This window comes from Varanus komodoensis, unplaced genomic scaffold, assembly GCF_004798865.1.
Source record: "Varanus komodoensis strain SLA01 unplaced genomic scaffold, ASM479886v1 scaffold23, whole genome shotgun sequence".
Lineage (NCBI taxonomy): Eukaryota > Metazoa > Chordata > Lepidosauria > Squamata > Varanidae > Varanus > Varanus komodoensis.
In genome coordinates, this window is record NW_025335627.1 from 16,862,178 (window position 1) to 16,885,093 (window position 22,916).

Sequence of the window (22,916 nt, forward strand, 5' to 3'; positions counted from 1 at the left end):
ACTTATTTTGATAACAAGCACAGCACTGCTTCAAATTGTCACTTAAAATAACCTCCAAACTTCCTCATGCTGGTCCCATTTGATTGAAGAGTCACAGTGTCTTTGAAGTTCTAGTGTGTGCTTCTATTCTATTCTGCTAAAAGATAAGGGAATCTCCACTTCTTTGCAGTGTTTTCCTTCTCCACCTCTTAGTGCAGCCTTTCCCAACCAGGTTTCCTCCAGATATTTTGGATTTCAGTTCCCATCCACCTCAGCCAACACAGCCAGTGGCCAGTTGTAGTCCAGAACAACTAGTTGGGAAAAGGTGTATTAGATAGGAGGCTTCTTGGAACACCCTCAAGGGTGGTGGAAGTAGATGGGTACATTCTACCTGTGTAGCGCTTCACTGTATTTTAAATCATAGCACAATTCAGGGGGAGAGGTTTCCCATACCTGTTTACTGAAACAAGTTTCCCATACCTGTTTACTGAAGCAGCTCTCTCAGTGAGTGGCTGGTCACTCTAGGCTGGTCCTTCCTACAAAATAATGGTTTAGCTCAGAGGAGGACAACAACTTTTAATCTGAGGCCAGATTACCTTCTCCCCTGATACCAAGCCTGTGGGCTGTGTAATGTCACAGAGTGGGAGCTAACCCCAAACCTCCTCTGCTTCCATGGCATCCTCTCCCTCGTCCATATATTTGTGCAGTGCTCTATGCTTCTCTGTGCTCAAGTCGGGCTGCTCTTTCTCACACCATGTGTCACCTGGATTTGGGGAATCCCAGGTCAGTTTCTGAGACTGGAGAAAAACTGGGCATTCTCCTTTGTGCCATGGCCCTGAGTGTGGGATGCAGGGATGAGGCCTGTGGAAGATGCTCATCATCCCTGGGTTGGATTGAGCCAGCAGCCTTTCCCTGTTTTTAGCATTATAAGAATGAAACTTTGCTAACCTTTGGGTCATGTGCATTCTTCTGTTTCTCTTTTGGATGCATAGAAGAGCTCAAATGCCTCTGTTTTAGAAGTAACCACAGTTGCAACTGTGGCTGCCTTTCATGATTGTTAATTGAAACAATCCAGGATCTTAAACTATGGCCAGATTCCTAGGTTTTTCAAATTAACCACAGTGGGAACAAATTGCACTTCCCTGATTTCAGATGTCACTGGGACCTGTGGCTTGTCGTCAAGCAGACACTGTCAGTCTCTAAACCTGTGTGGAAGAGGGTTGTGGGTGTTAGCCTGAAGCTTGTGCAGACTCTGTCTTGCAATGCTAGGCTCTGGTTTTTAGGTCATACCTGACCCAGAATAGAGAAAATGATTGATCTTAGTCTGAGAAGTGAGCTTCCTGCTTTTATAGCAAAGGCGGGCAACTTGTATCCTCCCAGATGTTTCAAATCCACATGAAAATGATCCTTTTTTAATCCATTCTCAAGCACTTTTCTCAAAAATCACCACTACATTTTTAATTGTTTGACTAGAATTGACTCAGTTGACATAAAATGTATTCAGGAAACCTGGATACAGAAATGACACAAAATTGCTAAGCATCAAAAATATTTTAAGATATTCCTGTTCCTCATGTTCTTCAGTGTCAGGTACTCCAAATGTGAACAGTTGCAAGCTTGTATTCAGCTGTTGTGGTGTTTGATAAATGGGATGCCTATATTAGAGGAGCTAAGATGTCCAGAGGGCGGATGAAAAGCTCCTTTGCTCTTATGATGCTCTACCTGCTTGTGATCCAAAGACCAAGTTCATTCGTAGCCAAGGTCATGGATGTGTCTGCTAGGGAATGTTTTGTCCTGGAATAGCCCCCACCCTCTGGATGTACTACCAGAAGCAGCTCTCAAAATCTTCCTTCTTTCAAATGTATTTTACCATGTGACTGGGTATGTGGAAGGTATTGCTGGAGGAAACAGAAGCCCATGGATGTGCTTCAGTTCCCCATGTTCCCTGTTTGATCCCAGCTTCTATGCTGCCTAGGATCTTCACTTCTCATTACTTTGCTGATAGCAAAAGTATGAAAAACAGAGTGTTGATGGTGGAAGTAAACTACAGAATTGATAGCTTAGAGCCAGTAAAAGCCACATGAATCCATGTAGGGAAAATACCACATGTGAAGTCCTTTCAAGTCCTTAGCATTGAAAGAAACCAATCTGTGGACTGAAATGTAATCTCACATTTTCCCTTCATGTTTGTTTGTTTGTTTTTTCTCTTAGAGTCCCTGTTCAATCGGAGGGTTGAAGAAAAATCCAAAGAGCTGTTTTTCACACCCTTAGGGTGGCATCACAGCAATCTGGACCTACTCAGGGAAGAAAATGGGGAAAAGCAAGCCATGGAGCGGCTGCTGTAAGTTGTAAATCCCAAGTAGGCTCCATGTGGGCCTGGGCCCTCAAGCAGAGGGCCCTTGTCCACACACTATGTCTTCTGTAACAGAAGTCTGGGGAAAAAACATCACTTTTCATTCAGCGCCTCCCAGTGCAAACTCTGACATAATAGATATGTTGTCATGATGTTCTGCTGCTATTTGTGATCTGTATTTGTCAGTTAAAACCCCCAGACCTGTGGTTTTAATAAACCATGACGGCTCTTAACAAAGGGCTCTTAACAAAAGAGCCCTGCTGTTTCAGAACAAATGCCCATCTAGCCCAGCATCCACTGACCAGTGGAGGCCAGCCCAATTCTTAGGAGGTGGTGGCCTTCCCCTCCCACCTCTGAATGTCACATCTGGGCACTGGGGTTTGGAGCTGCTGAGAGATGCCCCCACCTTCATTTGCCAAATGCATTTTGTGGCAGCAGCAACCCACATAAACTTGGGGCGAAGAAACGTAAACATGGGCTGGCACTGATGCATGCAAATTGTAAGAAATGTAGCACATTTTTTACAGCAGCGGTGTATTGCAGTGATTAATCTTTCTGCTGTATTAGTTGCGCATTGGTGATTTGTGCATGGTTAAAAAAGACTGCTGGGTAAAATTCTTGATGCCAGAAAAAGGCTTTGCTTCTTATTAAGATCTTGGGGAGAGGGAAATGCTGCAGCAGTTCTTTCTAGTGTGGATTGTTCTCTGTATTGTTCACTTTCTAAGTCAAAATTGATGTTCTCTTGGGAAAAACCAGTGATGTTTTCCAGTTCTTCTGCCCCTTCCAATCTTTTAATTCATTGAGGCATACAGGAAGGAGGATGTATGTTGCTATTTATTGTTGTGAGCCGCCCCGAGGCTTCGGCGAATGGGGTGGCATAGAAGCTTCCTAAATAATAATAATAATAATAATAATAATAATAATAATAATAATAATAATAATAATAATAATAATAAAGTTATCAGTGGCTACCTGTCATGATGGTTGTATGTGACATCCCTCATTGGAGGCAGTATGCCATGGTATGCAGTCATCAGGAACCTTGAGAGGGAGGCTGCTGCCATTGCACACAGGCTGTCCTTCTTGTGGGATCCATGTGGGAGTGTGGTTGGCCACTGTGGAAACAGAATGCTGGAGTAGATTGCTATTGGTCCAATCCAGCAGGGCTCTTCTTGTGCTCTTAGGAGATGACATACGTATCTTCCCTGACCTTTGCCACCTGTGCAGTGCAAGCAGTCCTTCTATCAGTTCTGGTCTGGTGGGAAGGAATCTCATGTGCTGTCCTCTTTGCTGCCTCTCCAGCCCCTCGGTGAGGGCTTGCAGTGCATATTTCCTTTCAGCTGTTTGACTCTGGGTCCCAGTGGAGAGCGAGCTCTTGCAGATACCTGGCACAGAGCTGTTCTGGGCCTCTTTCAGATGTCTGAATCCAACATAGCCGCATCCCTGACATGGTAATGTTAATACAGTGGTACCTCAACTCAAGAATGCCTCATTTCATGACCAAATTGGGTCGCGAACAGACATTTCATAAAAATTTTGCCACAGGTCGCGAACTCTGCATCGGGTGATGATCGTGAGCGTGCCCGCCTTCCCTGCATGGGTGTGATCGCAGTCGTCCTGCAGGGGAGATGGCCGCAATCGCACCTGTGTTCCCTGCCCAAGTGAGCCCGTGCCCACTCCCCCCCCCACGTGCCCACACCCCCCTCCCCACAGCATGCCCGTGATCCCGTCCATCTCTCCCCCGCACGATCACGGAGTGGGGGGGAGATGGCCGCAATCTTTGTTGTTCTTTGCTTCACATTTTTGTGAGTAAAAAAAATAGTTGCAGAATGGATTAGCCTTATTCACATTGACCCTATGGGGAAATTTGACTTGGCTCACAACCAATTTGTGTCACAACCAGAGTCCTGGAACGGATTCAGTTTGTGAGCCATGGTACCACTGTACTCTGTTTGGCATATGGATATATTTGAACTGAAACACACCCCATGGGGTTGCCTCAGAAAAGGGATTGCTTCAGAAAATTCATTAAATTCATTAACAAGTTTCTGCCATGTGGTAACTTTGGCAGCTGTGCATGTTAGAGGAATGCCAGACAGATGTATCCCCCCTCACCTGAGACTTTGTGGTCAAATCTGCATGTGAGGGCTTGCACTAGCTTGCATATAATTAGACGACTTGGTCCCCCTCTGCCTGTGGTGCTCTGAGCTGCCCTTTGATAACTTCCAAGGTCTCCCTCCTGGTACTTGAGATGCAGAGTTCACTGCTGGGCTGGGAGAAATAGATGCGCATAAAATATGTGTTTGTCTTCTTTGCCTTGGACTTTCTCCCTGTATTCGAAGACACACACACTCACAAGCCTTTTCTCTGCAGCTCAGCTAACCACAACCACATGATGGCCCTGCTTCAGCAGCTGCTCTACAATGAGGCACTCTCTCTTTCTTGGAGGGACATCATTGTCCCCGTGGTCTGCCAGGTGGTTCAAACGGTCCGGCCCGATGTCAAGAACCGGGATGATGACATGGACATCCGCCAGTTTGTCCATATCAAAAAAGTGAGTTCATAGGAGGTAGAGGGGTCTTGACCCTTGAAGAGCCTGTTCCTGGGAGCCCAGTCCAAGAAAGGAGGGAGGTAGTGCTTCTTGATGTTAGTGAAAGAATTCCCTGCTTCCAAACAGCTTTGCCTCCCTAGGGACTGGGTGGGGAAAAAGATAATAACACCCTCACTCTTTTGCCAGATTCCAGGTGGGAAAAAATTTGACTCGGTTGTGGTGAATGGCTTTGTATGTACCAAGAATATAGCACATAAAAAGGTATGATGCCATTGTTTTTGTTCACCTCACGTGACAGCATGGATGACCTAAGTGAAATGTCTAATGATTCATGCAATTCCTCCTGTAACCTGTTTTTTTGCTCACATTCTTTCCCACCCCACTGCACTTAACTCCAGATGTGCACATCCTGCCAAACATGGGGTTGATAGAATGTGTGTTCAGGTATGCATCAGACTAGGGAAAAGGGGATGCCCTGTTTAGATCAGCCAGTTGATGCTCTAAGTCAGTGGTCCTCAAACTTTTTAACCAGGGGGCCAGTTGAAATGTGCCAGTGCTGGGTGCGGGCTGGAAAGATGGTGCCGGCGGTGCGCACGGGCCCGCGCAGGGGCAGGGCGTGCAGCGAGGGGAGGCGGGGGCAGACATGCGCCATGAGCTGGGCGCACGAGACAGTGGCTTGCTTGTTTGGAGATTGTTTTCTCCGAGTGAGCAAACTGCTGCCTCCCCGCACGCGGGGCAAGGTGGGTGGCGGCGTGCGTGCACGGCGGGTCCAGATGGGCATGGCGGGCCGGATCCGGCCCCTGGGCCGTAGTTTGAGGCCCCATGCTGTCAGTCATAGACCAGCCTTCCCCAGCTGGGTGCCTCCAGATATGTTGGACTGGAACAATTCCCAGTAGGCTGGGAATTATGGGAATGTCAGTCTAACACATTTGGATAGTGGCTTGCTAGGGCAGGCTGTTATAGACTTCCTAAGTAGGTCTCATTCAAGAGCAGTGCTGGTGGATAGCATCCCATCTGACCAGCATATTTCACAGCTTGCATTAGATTAGCCTTCCCTGCTAGGATTTTTCCCACCTCTGCCTAGAGACACAACCTGGGGCCTTTCATGTGCAGAGCAGGTGCTTGCCACTGAGCTGTAGCTCTCCCCACTGAGCAGAATAAGAAAAGGTTTAAATCTGATACAAAGTGGCAGAGGAATCTATTTTGCAACCCTCTCTCTTTGCAGATGAACTCCTACATTAAAAACCCCAAAATTCTTCTGCTAAAGTGTTCCATCGAGTACCTCTACCGAGAAGAAACAAAATTTACTTGTATTGATCCCATTGTCCTGCAGGTTGGAACAGTCTTTTTCTTTGTCTATTCTTGTAGCATTAAAACAAGCTGAGGTGCAGTGGTGGGGGCTGCCAGAAAGATGGGGGGGGATGTGCTCCAGGGAAAAACTTATGTGAGCATTGGAGCAGATGTTTGATGGCCTATTTGGGAAAGGGGTCCTCAGCTCTGTAACATGCTCCTCATCTCTGTGGACATTGGAACACCTGGGTCAATGGGCATATTCTTCAGGTCGTTTAATTCCTGAATACTAGGACAGATCTGTTTGAAGCATTTCTGTAGGGACATGGCAGTTTTGTGTCCTAATGTATTCTGTGTCATAATGACCTTTGTTCACATTCTAGAATTTCATCATTTTTGACTTTTTTATCAGTAGTCATGGAAGCAGCTTTACACTGATTGGAATTGTCAAAACTGTTCATGTAGCATTTTTCCCAGGGTTTCAGGGAGGAGTATTTCCTAGGCCCACCTGGAGATGTCATGGGTTGACCTTCTGTACATGATGCATGTGCTCTACCCATTGAGTTATGATCCCTCCTTTAAGTCCAGTTCCTTTAAGTGCCCTCCAGTTTGACCATGGATGGCACCCAAACTAGCATGGTGATGGCCTTTCTGGTCTCCGCACCCAGTTTCTTAGGAATATCCCATTGGTTTTGAGTAAAACATTTAAATTGCCGTGCTTCAGGTTTTTTAGCCTAGGCATAGTTAGTCCTCAAATGTTTCCAGGTTCTGCAGCCCATCCTTGATGACTGTTCTGCTTGCTTTTGCTATGCTAGGAAAGGGAGTTCTTGAAAAACTACGTCCAGCGGATAGTGGATGTCAGGCCTACTTTGGTCTTGGTTGAAAAAACAGTGTCCCGTATCGCCCAGGATATGCTGCTGGAACATGGCATCACCTTGGTCATTAACGTGAAGCCGGTAAGCCCTGGAGTTTCTAAAGAAAGTTGTGGTTCGGTGCCCTGGTCTATTTCTACATAAATAAATGTCGAAGAAGGCTGGTGCCTGAAGTATGTATGACCCCATGCAGAGAGAAGGATCCTCACAGGGATGTGGGCTGCTTTCCCACTGCTATTGGTCTTAGGCCAGGAGGGCTGACTATGACTGGATTCTAAAGAACTGTGATTCATCTTTAAAGATGCTGCTTGCAGCTTTATTGAGATGAGCACTCCTTTAAGAGAAGCTTCACCAGTCCTAGCTTGGACTTGAACAAAGGATTGGGGTGCAGTTTACAGCTCATAGAGTATTGTGTCTCCTCGTATGCTTGCTTTTGTCACTCTTCCAGTCAGGAAAAACTCCAGGGGATCTGATGGGAAGCCCACAAGCAAAACATTCCTCCCACTGCAGTTTGTGTATTTGTTTACTGAATTTAAAAGCTGCCCATTAGTAACATGCTGTCTGGACGGCCATTACAGTATTCATTCATTCATTCATTCATTTTATTGCATTTATATGCCCCCCCAATAACACAGAGGGCTCTCTGGGTGGTTTACAAACATTAGAACCTCATAGACAAATAATACAAAATATAAACAAATATTTATTAATTATATTATTATTTATTAATAATACAATTCAAATATAATAAAATAAAATAACAGTAAAATAACTAGATTAATGTATGTTTTAATTTAATTAAAAACTGTGTACCAATATAAATAGTCTAGATGGTGCCAAAAATGTATTGGAAAAGGAAAGTTTTTGCCAGTCACCCGAAACTCAATAAGGTAGACACCTGGTGAATCTATGGCAGTAGAATATTCCATAACTGGGGTGCTACCCCAGAAAAGGCCCTCCTTGTAGGCTTCCCCTTACCTCCTTGGGGAGTGGAATTCATAGGAGGGCCCCAGTTGAAGATCTTAGACAACAGGCAGGAATATATGGAGGAAGGCGCTCCCTAAGTTACTGTGGTCCCAGACTGTTTGGGCTTTGTATGTCATAGTTCAAACTTTGAATCTGGCCCACACAGAAACAGGCAGCCAGTACAGCGGACGGAGGACAGGTGTAATGTGTTCATAAGAACTGGTCCTCAACAACAGCTGCTCTGCTCTGTTCTGGATCATTTGAAGAGTCTGGACCATCTTCAAGGGAAGCCTCCATAAAATGCATTGCAGTAGTCCTGTCTGGAGGTTACCAGTGCATGAATGGCCCTGGTAAGGCTATCTTCGTCTAAGTAGGAGTATAGTTGATAAATCAGTCAAGAGCTGATAAAAGGTCTCCTGGCAACCAAGTCCACCTGGGCAGCCAGGGAGAGTTCCGGGTGCAGGAGCACCCCCCAGACTCCAAACTTTGTCCTTTAGGGTGAGCGCAGTCCATCTAGGACAGGTTAACAGTCTTCCAGTTGAAATGGAGCTTTACTCACCAACAGTACTTCCATCTTATCAGGACTGAGCCTGAGCTTATTGGCCCTCATCCAATCCATTTCTGAGTCCAGGCACTGATTGAGGGTAGAGACCACCACACCTGGGTCAGATGAAAACGAGAGGTAGAGCTGAGTGTCATCAGCATATTGATGCCACTTCAGCCCAAACCTCCTGATGACCACTCCCAGTGGTTTCATGTAGATGTTGAAAAGCATGGGGGATAAAATTGAATCCCGCAGAACTCCATGACATAATTGCCATGGTGCAGAGTGATAATCCCCCAGGACCACCATCTGGAGACAGTCCACCAGGTAGGAGTGGAGCCAACGCAGTGTGGTGCCTCCTACTCCCAACCCAGCAAGGATACTATGGTTGAGCAGCTATTGGTGGCGATACTCTAGTAGCCATTGGTGGCTTGGTCCTTTCTTTTTACTTCTTTTAAAACCATCTTAAACTGACCATCACTATGTCTCATGGCAGTAAATTGCATAGTGTAACTAGGCACTTCGTACTTCACCCAGTGCTGCTCTCACCTCCCCTCATCTTTGCTCATCTCTCTCAAATGCTGTAAAAAGCACAGCAATTGGATTTTAGGAAACTGTGGAGATAGTTCAGCAGTCAAGCCATCGCTGTTGTCTAGTGGCAGAACTGGGGCTTATTCAGCTTTTGTGGAGCGTGTACCTACAATTGAAATCAGATTGATAACTTGCTGCAGTTTCAGTCTGATGCTGTGTGGCAAGTTATCAATACCGATTTTTCTCTCCCTCCCTTGATTAAGCTAAGTGAGGGGTGAAGTGCAAGAGATATTTTGTCTTATCAATGTGTTACAGCAAGTCTTGGACAGAGTGAGTCGGATGACGCAGGGGGATGTACTGATGTCCATGGATCAGTTGCTGACCAAACCACATCTGGGAACCTGTCATAAATTTTACATTCAAGTGTTTCAGTTGCCTAATGGTGAGTAAAGCCAAAATAGTAAACAGTAATAATAATATGTGGCTTATACATTGGGTTTTGAAGGCTCAAAGAGCTTTGTATCTTACAGTTCTTCATCGTGGCCTCTGTGCATCACACATTATGGGTGCTGTGCCTGCGCAGTGCCTGTAGCCGGGAAAGGTTCAAAGCTTTAACGGATTTTGGCGGGAACTCCGCACCCCTCCCCCACTATACTATAAAGGGTGCAGCACCCGCCATTTTCCCCAGTCTTCTTTTGACCACTGATCGCTTTGCCTCGAGCCGTTCATTTACTCTCCCTTACTCTTCGCATGTTATCGTTGCTATTATTGTTGTTCTTGTTTGTTGATTCTTGTTGTTCTTCTTATTAAGAAATCCCTTCCAAGTTTTACTTACCTTTCCCTCCCTGTTAGGAAAATTTTCTTCCCCTTTTCCCCCTTCCTACTTCCACCAATCAATCAATCCATCAATCAATCTTTCTATAGTTCTTCTTTCTTCTTGTTCACTATCCATTCTGTTTCTCCTCGACGGCTCAGCGAGCGGTGTTTCAAAAATGTTCTAAGTGTGGGGCCAAGATGTCCCCGACGGACCCTCATGATTTGTGCCTCCTCTGCTTAGGAGAAGGGCACTGGACTGACAAATGTGGCCACTATCAAGTCATTTAACAAGCAAGCTCGGAAGTACCAGGAGAATCAACTGAGAAAAATCCTTTGGAATCAGGGCTTGATTGCCTCTGATGAGCTTGCTGCTCAGGCCTCCTCAACAGGCCCTCCTATGGTGTCTTCTCCTCACCCACCATCCGAGGGTTCCACCTCCAAGGAGACTGCCCGCTCCTCTCATTCTTTCAAAAACATAAGGAAAAGAGGAAGCATACGGGGTCTGAGGAACCCTTGGTTCCGAAAAAGCCCCAAAAGGCTAAAACCGATAAGTTGGATTGCAAGCAACGTAAGCTTGCTTAGGAGCCATGCAGAGATTTGGGCTCAACTGCTCCATTGGCCCTGATGGCTGCTTCAGTTCCAACTCCTTCTGGTCTGACTGCTCAAGCCGTCATGCAGGTCACTCTGCCTGGATCTCCTCAAAGGATCTCCTTATCGGCTCTGTCAACTCTGGACCGTTCTGAGGCTGCTGTTCATGGGTCCATGTGGGATGGCGAGATCCGGGACTTTCCTCCCCAATCTCAGGCTGGCCATCTGTCAGCGCATTCGCCTACTCCAATGCCATCATCACCTGAGGCATCTCCAAGACATCAGCCTCAATCTGACGTGCGTCATCATCAGCGTGCATCAGACCAGACTTCCAGGAGTTGGGTTCCTATGCTGTATGGCGGATTCGACCCGTCCCAATCCTATCCTTGGGACTACCCTCCACCATATGGATACTACCCCATGCCTTTGGTGTGCAAACATTGTCCTCACTCGTCTCAGGGAAATGCACCTTCAACATCAGCGGCTGCACTCTCCCAGCCTCCTTCGTCTCTGGCTGGTTTGTCTTCTTTTTTTTTTAAATAAGTTTTATTATTATTTTCTACTAATTAACAAACCTAACAGAAAAAAACCCCTAAAAAATCATCAGTCATCAAAAACATCAGACCTACTGGGTCAGCCCCCCATATTTTTTCTTTTTATGGTAATCCATAAACATATTTAAATCTATGCATGATCCCGTTTCTCTAGCCAATAGGAAAAGGAATTCCAAGTTTGATAGAAGTCTGTATCTTCTTTCTCCTTCAGAGACAAAGTCAATTTTTCCATTTTGGCACAGTTCAAGATCTTTTTTAAAATCAGTTCGTCGGTAAGTGACTCTTCACTCTTCCAATGTTGGGCAAATGCAGTCCTCGCCGCAGTAATTACGTGCAGAATCAAATACATAGCTTGATTACCAACAACATCAGGTACAATGCCTAATAAGAAAACTTCAGGTTTAAATATTAGCGGTTTTTGTAACATTCCCTCAAGCTATTTGTGTATTTTAATCCAGTATTTTTTTGCCTTATCACAGATCCACCACATACGATAAAAAGTACCTGATTTGTGTTTACATTTCCAACATCCATTTGACATATTTGGAACATCTTCGCTAACCTATTTGGTGACAAATACCATCTATAAAACATATTTTACAGGTTTTCTTTATATGAGGTTGCTAATGTTACTTTAATATTTCTTTCCCACAGGTTTGCCATTTCTTTAACTCGATATTGTATCCAAAATTTTGTGCCCATGTTATCATAGTTTCCTTAACCTGTTCATCTTCAATTCTCCTATCCAAAAGAAAGTTATACAATCTTTTAATCATTTTCTCATTTGATTTTAGAATCACGTGGTCAAATGTTGTTAGCTCCTTATAAAAACCCCACATTCTATAGTCTTTAACATATCTTGATTGCATTTGGACCTTGTGCCACCAACAGATATTAATTCCTTGCTCTTGTATTTCTTTATTCAGTTTCAGTCCATCATTATCCAAAATGTCATATCTCACAATCGTATCAAAATTCAATGCATTTGGATATGCAAGAGCTTCCATAGGTGAAAGCCATCTTGGTAATTTAATATACAGTTTTGTCTTTAACTTTTCCCACACTGACATTAACGATTTCCTAATATAATGATTTAAAAAGCAACCATGTGCCTTACACTTTTCATGCCACATATAATCGTGCCAACCCATTTGCAAATCATGCCCTTCAAGATACAAAATTCTCTTATTTCTTAAAGTTTTCCATTCTTTTAGCTATGTTAAGACAGAAGCTTGATAATACTGTGTTTCCCTGAAAATAAGACACTGTCTTATATTTTTTCCCCCCAAAAAATGCATTATGTCTTATTTTTGGGTAGATCTTATTTTTTAATGTACAAAATATACATTTAATGTACACCCTTCTGCTCTGCACCCTTCTGCTGTGCACCTTTCTGCTCTGCACTTTTCTGCTGTGCACACTTCTGCTCTGCGCTTTTCTGCTGTGCACCTTTCTGCTCTGCACTTTTCTGCTGTGCACACTTCTGCTCTGCACTTTTCTGCTGTGCATGCTTCTGCTCTGCACACCTCTGTTCTGCACTCCAGTTGCTGCCAAAAGCTGTATACACCTATCCTCTCCAGCGCCTACTACTGGTACTGTCACAGGCAGCGGAGGAAGCAGAGCAGCATGAGCTGATGCTTCCTCTATAGTGCCTGCTCCTGTGACAGGCGGTGTGCATTTGATATCACTGTGCCCTTCGCAGGAGCCAGGACTATCGACTTAAGCTGCTCTGCATCCTCCCGCTGCGCCCTCTGCACTCCGCTGCGCCCTCTGCACCCTGCTGGCACTCTGCAAGTAAGCAAAAAAAGTAAGACCTATTACCAATAATTTTTGGTAATAGGTCTTACTTTCGGGGTAGGGCTTATATTATAGGACCTACCCCGAAATAAGGCTAGGTCTTATTTTTGGGGTAGGTCCTATTTTCGGGGAAACACGGTACAACATCCAATCAGGAAGACCAAAACCCCCTTTCCCTTTAGCCTCCTGGAACATTTTTAATTTAATCCTTGGTTTCTTCTTTTTGCATACAAATCTTGAAATTTGGGTATTTAAATCATCCAAAAAATTTTGTCAATTTTTATGGGAATAGTTTGGAATAAAAACAAAAACTTTGGTAATATATTCATTTTAACTATTGCTATTCTTCCCAACAAAGATAATCGCAAATTAGCCCATTTTTCCAGGTCGTTCTTAATTTCCTTAAATAATTTATCATAGTTATCTTCTTTCAGTGTAGTACATTTAGCTGTAAGGAAAATTCCCAAATATTTAACCTTCTTAACAATTTGAAGATCTATTTGTTTCACCAGAGTTTTTCTCTGCTCCAGTGTGAGATTTTTCACTAACAGTTTCGTCTTCTCTCTGTTTATTTTCATCCCAGTAACATCGCCATATTCTTCAGTCTTTTGTAAAAGTTTGGACATTGTTACCAAGGGTTCCTCAATAATAAAAACTAAGTTGTCTGCAAATGCTTGCAGTTTGTAGCTTTCATCTCTCATTCTAGTGCCTTTAATATCCATATCTTCTCTGGTATTTCTATTTAGCACTTCTAAAATCAATATAAACAACAGTGATGATAAAGGACATCCTTGTCTTGTGCGCTTTTGAATGTCTATGCTATGGTATTTGTAAATTCTCCATTAATTATAATCCTGGGAGTCTGTTTTTGATAGATGCTTAATATTGCATTGATAAATTTTTCACCAAACTCCATTTGAACTAGTTGTTGTTTCATAAATTGCCAGTTGACATTATCAAAGGCCTTCTGTGCGTCCATAAATAATAACGCCATTGGTTTTTCAGAGTGTGCCTCATAATACTCTAAAATGTCCAAGATGATTCTCATGTTATTCCTCATTTGTCTTTTAGGTAAAAAGCCATTTTGATCTGGATGTATAAAGTCTGTTAAATACTTCTTCAGTCTTTCTGCCATTACAGAAGCAAAGTTTTTGCAATCCACATTTAATAGTGATATAGGTCTATAGTTCTGGATCTGTGTCAAGTCTGTATCTTCTTTCAGTTTTAAGGTAATATTTGCCTCTGTCTGAATATTCAGTATTTTAGCATCTAACAATACTGTGTTGCATATATCCTTAAGAGGCGTAGACAGGATTCCTTCAAAAGTTTTATAGAACTCTGCTGGTAACCCATCCGGGCCCGGGGTTTTGTCATTCTTTTGTCTCTTAATTGCCTCAGTTACTTCTGTCATTGTTACTTCTTCAATTAATGCTTTTTGGTATTTCTCCGGTAGCTTTGGTAGATTTCCCTTTCGGATATACTCATTAACTTTCTCAGTTGAAGTTTCTTTATTCTGGTACAGCTTTGCAAAGAAGTCTTCCACTATTTTCTTAATTAGTGTATTTTGTACTTAACAGTTGTCCTTCTCCATCCTTCAATTTATATATTAGTCTTTTCTCTCTCTCCTTTAATTTGTAAGCTAACCATCTCCCTGATTGATTAGCATTTTCAAAGAAGTTCTGTTTAGTCAATTTCATTTGTTTGGTAAGTTCATTTGTATCCAGGAGGTTCCGTTTGTGTTTTAAAATATTCATTTGTGTCTTAAGGTCTTTTTTAGGTGATCTTCCTGGAGCTCCTGTTCAAGCTTCATCAGTTCCTCTACTAATTTAGATTGTTCCTGTTTTCTCATTTTGTTTCTTTTTGCTGAGTATGTTGTTATCAGCCCTCTAACATTGGCTTTAGCTGTATCCCAAACATTTTGTAAAGAGGTTTCTTCAGCTTTATTAACTTGGAAAAATAATTCCATTTCCTTGTTTATCTCTTCTTTGAACTTTTTATCTTTTAATAAAGATTTATTTAATACCCATCTGGGCGTTTTTACTGTCCCTTTCAATGTCATGGTTACAGGATTATGATCTGCCCAGATATTTGTATCTATTTCAACTTCTAACAGATCTGGGACTAGGTCTGGGGTTATCCAAATCATATCGATTCTGGACTGTGACCTATGTCTATTCGAGTAGAAAGTATACTTAGCAGAGGTTGGGTTTTTATGTCTGCAAGCATCTGTCAGTCTGAATTCTTCAAATATATTAAAGCAAGACTTTGGAAGTATTCTCCTGCCTTTTTTTTCATTAATCTCACTCTTATGGTCTATTTTTTTTATCCACACTTGCATTGAAGTCTCCCATTAAGCACAAAGTTTGATAATCCAATTGTGAGAGTAAAGTATGTAGTTTTTGGTAAAATGTTTCCTGGTGATCATTTGGCGCATAGATCGCCCCCAGAAGCACCTTTTTAAATTTCATAGTAACTTCAGCCATCAGAATCCTACCATCTTCGTCAGCTAATATATATTTAGGGTCTAATTTTTCCTTAATGTGTAATGCTAAACCTCTTTTCTTTATAGCTTTCCGAATTTAGGGCATTCCAGAAGCTTACTATGTTGTTTATTGATGTGTGTTTCTTGTAGACAAATTATATCTAACTTCAGTTTTTGGAGTTGAGAGAAGGTCCTTCTGCTCTTAGAGGGTGCGTTTAATCCATTTACGTTTAAAGAGAATAATGCAGTTCTTCCTTCCATTTTGAGAGCCATATTTGTAAAGTATATATTTATCTATTTATACTTAGCCTTCACGCGTCTACCTTTTCTCTTTTCTTTTGGTTCCTTTGTTCATCTTCTTGTTGATCTGTAGTTGCTATTTCTCCTTCTTCAGGGTTGTAGGTTGTTACGTCCATTGCTTCAGCATCTTTCCCTCCTTTTTGTACAACCGATTCTTCCTCTTTGAATGAACTTCTAAATTTTTCATAGAACTCTTGTGCCTTGAAGATTGAATCCAACTTAAATCTTGTAGAGTTCCAAGTGAAGAATATTCCTTCTGGAGTTAACCACCTAAACATAATTCCCTTCTTTGTCAGCTTCGTGGTAAGAAATAGATATTTCTTCTGTCTTTCTCTGATCCTCCATGGTATTTGTTTCAGAACAGTCACCTCATGTTGATCATCGATTCTTAAAGATTTATCATGTGCAGCCCTCAGAACGTTATCTCTTATAGACCTTTTTGCAAATTTAACGTGAACTTCCCTGGGTAGTTTGTGTCTTTTGACATAGCTTGAATTAACTCTATAAACCAGGTCAATTCCTCTATCCATCCGTTTATTCTCCAAATCCGAGGCATCTGCCAGCATTGTAATTATTAATTCCCTTAGGTCTTCATTTTTTCCCTCGGGTATGTTCTGAAATCTTAAATAATTAGATGCCTTCTCCATCTCTAGTAGAGTAACTGAGTCCCATAATGACCTATTTGTTTGTTTTAATAGTTGTGTTTCTTTATCTGCTGTTTCAATTTTTGTGCTGACTTCTTGGATTTTGTGTGTATTCTGTTCAGTTTTGAGTCAAACATCTGTCAATTGATTGCATATATCCCTAACAAAACTGTCCAATTTATGCATTCTTTCTCTTTGTTCCGTAGCCATATTCTTTTGTTCCAGTGTCAATTTTAGTATAGAGTTTTGCATGGCCTCTTGAGATGTTTGCACAGATGTTAGAGATGGTTGTATTGCCAAAAGTGTCATTTGTAGGTCTTTTTGGTATTTTTCCGCATCTGCGGTTTTGGATTGGTGAGTTGGGCTCTGGGTAGCAGATGTGGGTGCCAAGGAGGAGGGGTGTGTTTTTTTCATAGTGATAATAATTTTGCTGAGTGGCTACAAGATAACAGCAAAAAATCCTCCAGACAGAGGAAGAGAAAGAAGAAAAAAAAGAGAGAGAAAGGAAAAAAGTTGTTTAATACACAGTGTATCTGTTGTATGTAAAATGGCCACGGGGTGGCAGCAAAAAGTTATTTGTTGATGTGATGTAGTCAGAAAAGGATGTGGTCAGAAAAAAAAATGTCTCCGAAGACAATGAAGCCAAAGAGAAAAAAGACTTTTTTATCACTTAATCTGCAATAAATTCTAATTTAATTCCTCGCCCTTGGGGAGATTAGGGAGTCTTTTCTTTTCCAAGTCTCAGGTTTCCCAAGTCTCAGTTCCCAAGTCTCAGTTCATCTCCCCTAGATTAGTTGCCGCTTAGGCTCCGCAGGGGGAGAGATTCCTTCCTTCGTCAGAAGGGCTTTTCTTTTCTTTTTTTAATTCAGATTGATACTTGCTTCATAGGTTCTCTCACGGGCAATATTTTAAAAAGCAGAAATGCTCACCCAGCAGGTCCAATGTGTTTCAAGCTTTTATTCTTCGCTGTAATCCGGCATCGATGGCTTGAAGGGGGCGCATATTTCCCCCCTGTGTTGTTCAGCTGAGAAAATTCCCACGTTTTGCCCAGCAGATGTGGAGCCGCCACTCCCCACCAGCCAGAAGTATACTCAGGCTTCTAGTCCCTGCCCCGGCAGGGCTTGGATGGGCCTCTCCTGGCCCCCTGTTGAACGGATTACAGGCGTGATTTATGGAGCCCCGTTCTTCACAGCCATCTCGCCCCTACGTCAACCGGAAGTCTCCGGCTGGTTCATCTTCCAGTCCTCCGTACCAATATGATTCATACTTGGAGGACTCAGAGCAGGCTTCCACCTCGCCCAATGCTGTCATTTCAACTCGGACTGAGTTCGCCGGAGGAGTCGTACTCCACATTCGGAGAATTAATGGCTCGTCTCACAAGGTCATTGGAGATAGAAGTCCAACATGGGGTTGACCCTAACGCTGACCACTTATATGAAACAATAGTTCACAAAGAACAATCCTCTGCTATTTCCATACCTTTGATCACGACTCTCTGGCAGGCCATGATGGACACTTGGGAGTACCCAAACCAGCCAAACCTGACTTCTCGACGCTATGAGTTCATATACAAGGTTAGGGGATAGGACATTCCCTTCCTGCTGAAACACCCAAAACTGAACTCCATAGTCGTCGAGTCGTCCCAGGGTCGAGACAACAGAGAGCATTCGACTCCAAGAGACAAGGAGGATCACAAGATTGACCTGATGTCGTGTTGCATCTATGCTGCAATGGGACTGGGCTTGCGGATCTCCAGTTATGAGGCTAAGAGGGCCACATACCAGTACTTTCTAATGCAGAGACTGGAATCTATAACATCTGCCATTCCAGAACAGCAACGCGATCTGGCCCGCGTTTTCATTTGTGAGTCCATGCAGCTGGCCATTCAGCAGCTGAGTACAGCATGGCATCACATGGGCTGTGATTCCCGGGCTCTTGTCGGCTCCATTGCTCTATGCTGATGTGTGGCTGCACTCGTGCAACTTCCCTGAGGGCATGCCTTTTGATGGCTCCGGACTTTTCATGCTTGCACCAATCACAAACTCAAGCATATCTACAATGCTCAAGTCACTGCCCGGAGAATGGAAATTCCTAACCAGAACAGACGTAAGTGGACACATTCTTGTTCTTATAGATGTCAACCCTATCAACAGTATACCTCCTGGCAACAGTACCAACCACGACAACAGTGGAACCGGAAACAACCAGCTGCCCGCTTCCAACAAGGTCGTCGCCGTCAGGACATCAACAAGTGACAGTGTTGACGGGACACACTGACTGATCTTCTCTCTCTCTACCCACCTTCCCCTCTTCCTTTTGGGGGACCGGCTGCAAGGTCAACTTCCCATTTGGGAGTCCATCACATCTGATAAGTGTGTACTTTCTATCGTTGAGCATGGATATAAAATCGAGTTTGATACCGTGCCCCCTTCGGGACCTATCTGTTACACATCTCCCTTGATGGTCCTCCAAGATGAGGTCTCCCAGCTACTTTGTAAAGGAGCAATTCGCCAACTTTCCTGCTCAGAGGGGCTTCACAGTTTCTACTTGAGATATTTTACAGTTCCGAAATGGGACGGTGGTCTATGTCCGATACTGGATCTACGTGGTGTGAATAAATTTATTAAGATCAAAAAATTATGGATGACAACCCTACAAAACATTCTTCTATTGCTCAGGAGAGAAGATTGGTTCGCATCTCTGGACTTGAAGGATGCGTACTTCCATATCAGCATCCACCCGTCACATAGACTATTACTCTGGTTCACTGTCGGTACTGACCTCTTCAAGTATAATGTCCTTTCATTTGGACTTGCTACCGCTCCACGAGTCTTCACGAAGTGCATGGCCCCTGTTTGTGCCCATCTCAGGCTACAAGGCCCCTGTTTGTTCCCATCTACCCCTATTTGGATGACTGGCTGATCGTCTCCTCCTCTAGAGAGAGCCTGCTTTCAGTCATTGATACTACTTGCAGTCTCTTAGATAGACTCGGACTTTGCATTAATGCCAAAAAATCCTGCCTTGTTCCTTCACAGGTCATCGACTTCATCGGAGCACTCCTTGACTCAATCCAAGCCAGAGCATTACTTCCACAAGCTCGAAAGGACAAGCTTTGATCCTCCATTCATCGGATCTCCACGAACTGGTCTGTTCTCGCATTCTCCATCTAGAAACTGCTAGGTCATATGACCTCCACAGTCGCTGTAGAACCCAATGCCAGTCTTTGAATGCGACCCCTGCAACTCTGGTTCAACCACCTCTTTCACCCTCAATGCGATCCTCCACATCGCCTTCTGATACCACTCGCTTTCATCCTTCAGACTTTGACTTGGTGGATGATCAACGACAACCTTTCCACAGGGGTCCCTTTTCTCCAGGCACAACCAATGGTGACCCTCTACACCGATGCCTCCCTTATGGGATGGGGGGCACATTGTGCCAATCTCTGCACTCAAGACACCTGGCAAGGTCATGAGATGTCCAGGCACATCAATTATCTAGAACTTCTAGTGGTTTTCAAAGCCCTCAGGTCTTTCGAGTCTACTCTTTGGGACTGAGTAGTTCAAATACCCTCGGACAATGTTGTGACTGTCTTCTGTACCAACAAACAGGGCGGCACGAAATCTGTACCATTAGCACATCTTGTTCTCCATCTTTGGGACTGGTGTATCCCCAGGGGGATTACTCAACTAGCAGTCCATCTTGCCAGGGTCGACAACAAAGAAGCGAATGCTCTCAGCAGATGGATATCAACAACTCACAAGTGGGAGTTGGATCAACAGGTTTGCCACCACCTCTTCCAATGATGGGGCACTCAGGACATAGATCTATTCTCCACATTCGACAACACGATATGCACGAACTACTGCTCCCAGGCAGGCATTGGCCTGAACTTGCTGGGAGACACACTGATGGTGACCTGGGCAAACATGTTCTTTTACATGTTCCCTCTGATACCTCTCATCACAGAGACCTTGGCCAAAATTGCTCAAGACGACACACAAGGCATTCTCATAACACCTTGGTGGCCCCGTCAACCATGGTTTCCCACCATTTTTCGCCTCTCCAGGACCTTCTTCCGTCTTCCTTGGATCCCTCACCTTATTCAGGAGAATGGTGCGATTCGACATCCAGACCTCAACTCCCTGAACCTTATAGCATGCCTCATTCAGTGACTACTGCTTCGTCTTCAGTACCGACGCCTTCATCGAACCCGACGCTGCCTACACAGCCTTCCATCCCAAGGGAATTTTTGGTACTGACACAGACCTTGGATCCTGCTTCAAATCCGAGCATTCTCCATCTGGACATTCAATTTATTCTTCAGTCTGCTCTAAGACCAGCGACTTGACATTCCTATGAGGCTTTGCCTCTTTTGCGACAACCAACCAATTTCTACCACACTTTGCCTCAATTGACAATTTCTTGCTCTTTTTACCATCCTTGCATCAACATGGACTTAAACCCACCTCTGTTAAAGTCTATATCACTGCCATTTCTCACTGTCGTGGACTCATCTCCGGATCCTCTGTATTTTCACATGTTCTCGTTCATCGTTTTCTGAAAGGACTACAGAATCTCTAGCCTCCAATCCATTCAGTGGTACTGACGTGGAGTCTTTCTGTAGTTTTACAGGTGTCTACTAAAGCCCCCTTTGAACCATTAGCTAACACTGATTTGTGCCTTTTATCTTGGAAGGCAGCCTTTCTTGTCACCATCACTTTGGCCAGGAGGGCTAGTGAACTCTGTGCCCTTCATGTTGACCCTCCATATCTTAATTTCCACAAGGAGAAGGTTGTTCTTTGGACTAACCCTGCTTTCCTTCCTAAAGTCACTACGCTTTTTCACATCAATCAGGACATTGTTCTACCAGCCTTCTTTCCTATGCCCTCAATACCAATAGAGCGATCTTTACATTTGCTTGATGTTCGATGCTGTCTGGCCTTCTACTGATCCCGTACGGAGGCCTTCAGGAAAACCAAGTGTCTTTTCATGAAATACTCTGAACATAAGGGCTCAGCTGTCTCTTCCTAGAGACTTTCCAGATGGATTGTCCAGACCATTGAACTGGCATACAATTTGTCAAAATTAGACCTTCCTATCATACCCAAAGGACATTCCACTAGAGCTGTGGCAGCCTCTTCAGCTTTTTCTGCAGGTATCCCATTGCCTGGCATCTGCAAGGTGGCAACATGGACGACCCCCTGTACATTTACTAAACACTTCAGACTCGATGTTCGTGCCAGACAGGACTGCTCCTTTGGTTGTGCGGTCCTTTCTTCCATTCTTCAGTGATGACACCATCCCACCTCCGGGTGTGGTAAGCTTACTCACCCATAATGTGTGATGCACAGAGGCCATGATGAAGAAAGGCAGGTTGCTTACCTGTAACTGTTGTTCTTCGAGTGGCCATCTGTGCATTCACACAACCCACTTGCCAACCCCACTCAGTGTCAGTGATTGGGTTTTTAAAGGCTTTTTCCTTAGCCTACTGTTAATACACCAGTAAACCATGTCTAACTGTCATCTTTTCTTATCGGTATTCCCTTTGAGCATTACCTACTTTTTTGTGTCTCCTGACACTGACTGTTCATCCTTGAGGGGGCGATTGGATGGTCTCCAGTAGACTGGGGAAAATGGTGGGTGTTCCGAACGCCCTTTATATTATAGCAGGGGAGGGGTGCGGAGTTCCCACCAAAATCCGTTAAAACTTTGAATCTTTCCTGGCTACAGGCACTGTGCAGGCACAGCACCCATAATATGTGAATGCACAGATGGCTACTCAAAGAACGATAGTTACAGGTAAGCAACCTGCCTTTCTTACAACAACAACCATATAGATAAGTGATCTAATCTCCATGGGGTGTATTTAACCTATTGTGTGGCTTGATTCACTGGCAGAATGGCATAGAAATATAATAATAATAATAATAATAATAATAATAATAATAATAATAATAATAATTTCCTTTGCAGCCCAACAGGTCCCCTCAAATTTACTCTGGTGGGTTTGTACGAGGGGCGTTCAATGTATTCTCGGTATCAGGTTGATTTGCTATTGATGTGGGCAATTTAATTATTTCATTAGCTAATGACACTATCTGAGGGTATGCATACAAAATTTCAAATAAGTGTGATCATTAGTTCCCTAGTAATCCTCAGTGAAAGACAACCATGATGACTGATGCAACAATGTTGAAGAAAATCAAGCACTGCGCTGTGATAAAGTTCCTTACAAAACAAGGAAAAAGTCAAAAAATCATTCACAAAGAGATGGTGGCCATTTACCAGGACTCTGCACCTTCATTATCTACTGTTTAAAAGTGGTCATGTGAATTTAAAAGGGGCAGAGAAAACATTCAAGACGACCCTCACTCGGGCAGGCGGGTTACTGCCACTACAAAAGAAAATGTGAAAAAAATTGAGAAATTTGTATCGGAAGATGCCCGAATAAAAATAAAAATGTTAGCAGAGATGACAAACCTATCCGTTGGTACCATATTTACTATTTTTCATGACCATCTTAACCTTTCAAAGGTCTGTGCAAGATGGGTGCCGCGAATGCTCATGGCACCTCAGAAACAAGTGCGAGTCGAGTGCTGTAGGGAGTTTTTAGAGCTCTGTGGTGAAGATCCATCGAGTATTTTCT

General features: G+C 43.6%; 1 protein-coding gene across 8 annotated transcripts in view; it reads left to right on the forward strand.

Moving 5' to 3' along the window:
- The window catches only part of PIKFYVE (phosphoinositide kinase, FYVE-type zinc finger containing), a 115,103-nt gene that overhangs the window by 58,236 nt on the left and 33,951 nt on the right, over positions 1–22,916 (forward strand). For all 8 annotated transcript variants that reach the window (XR_006414887.1, XR_006414888.1, XM_044431786.1 and 5 more), the window contains 6 exons: positions 2,191–2,320; positions 4,706–4,886; positions 5,070–5,144; positions 6,109–6,216; positions 6,989–7,129; positions 9,402–9,528. Coding sequence is in view for 6 of the 8 variants with exons in the window: in XM_044431786.1 (XP_044287721.1) it covers positions 2,191–2,320; positions 4,706–4,886; positions 5,070–5,144; positions 6,109–6,216; positions 6,989–7,129; positions 9,402–9,528 (762 nt within the window). In the remaining 2 variants the exon portion in view is untranslated. The remainder of the gene's footprint in view (positions 1–2,190; positions 2,321–4,705; positions 4,887–5,069; positions 5,145–6,108; positions 6,217–6,988; positions 7,130–9,401; positions 9,529–22,916) is intronic.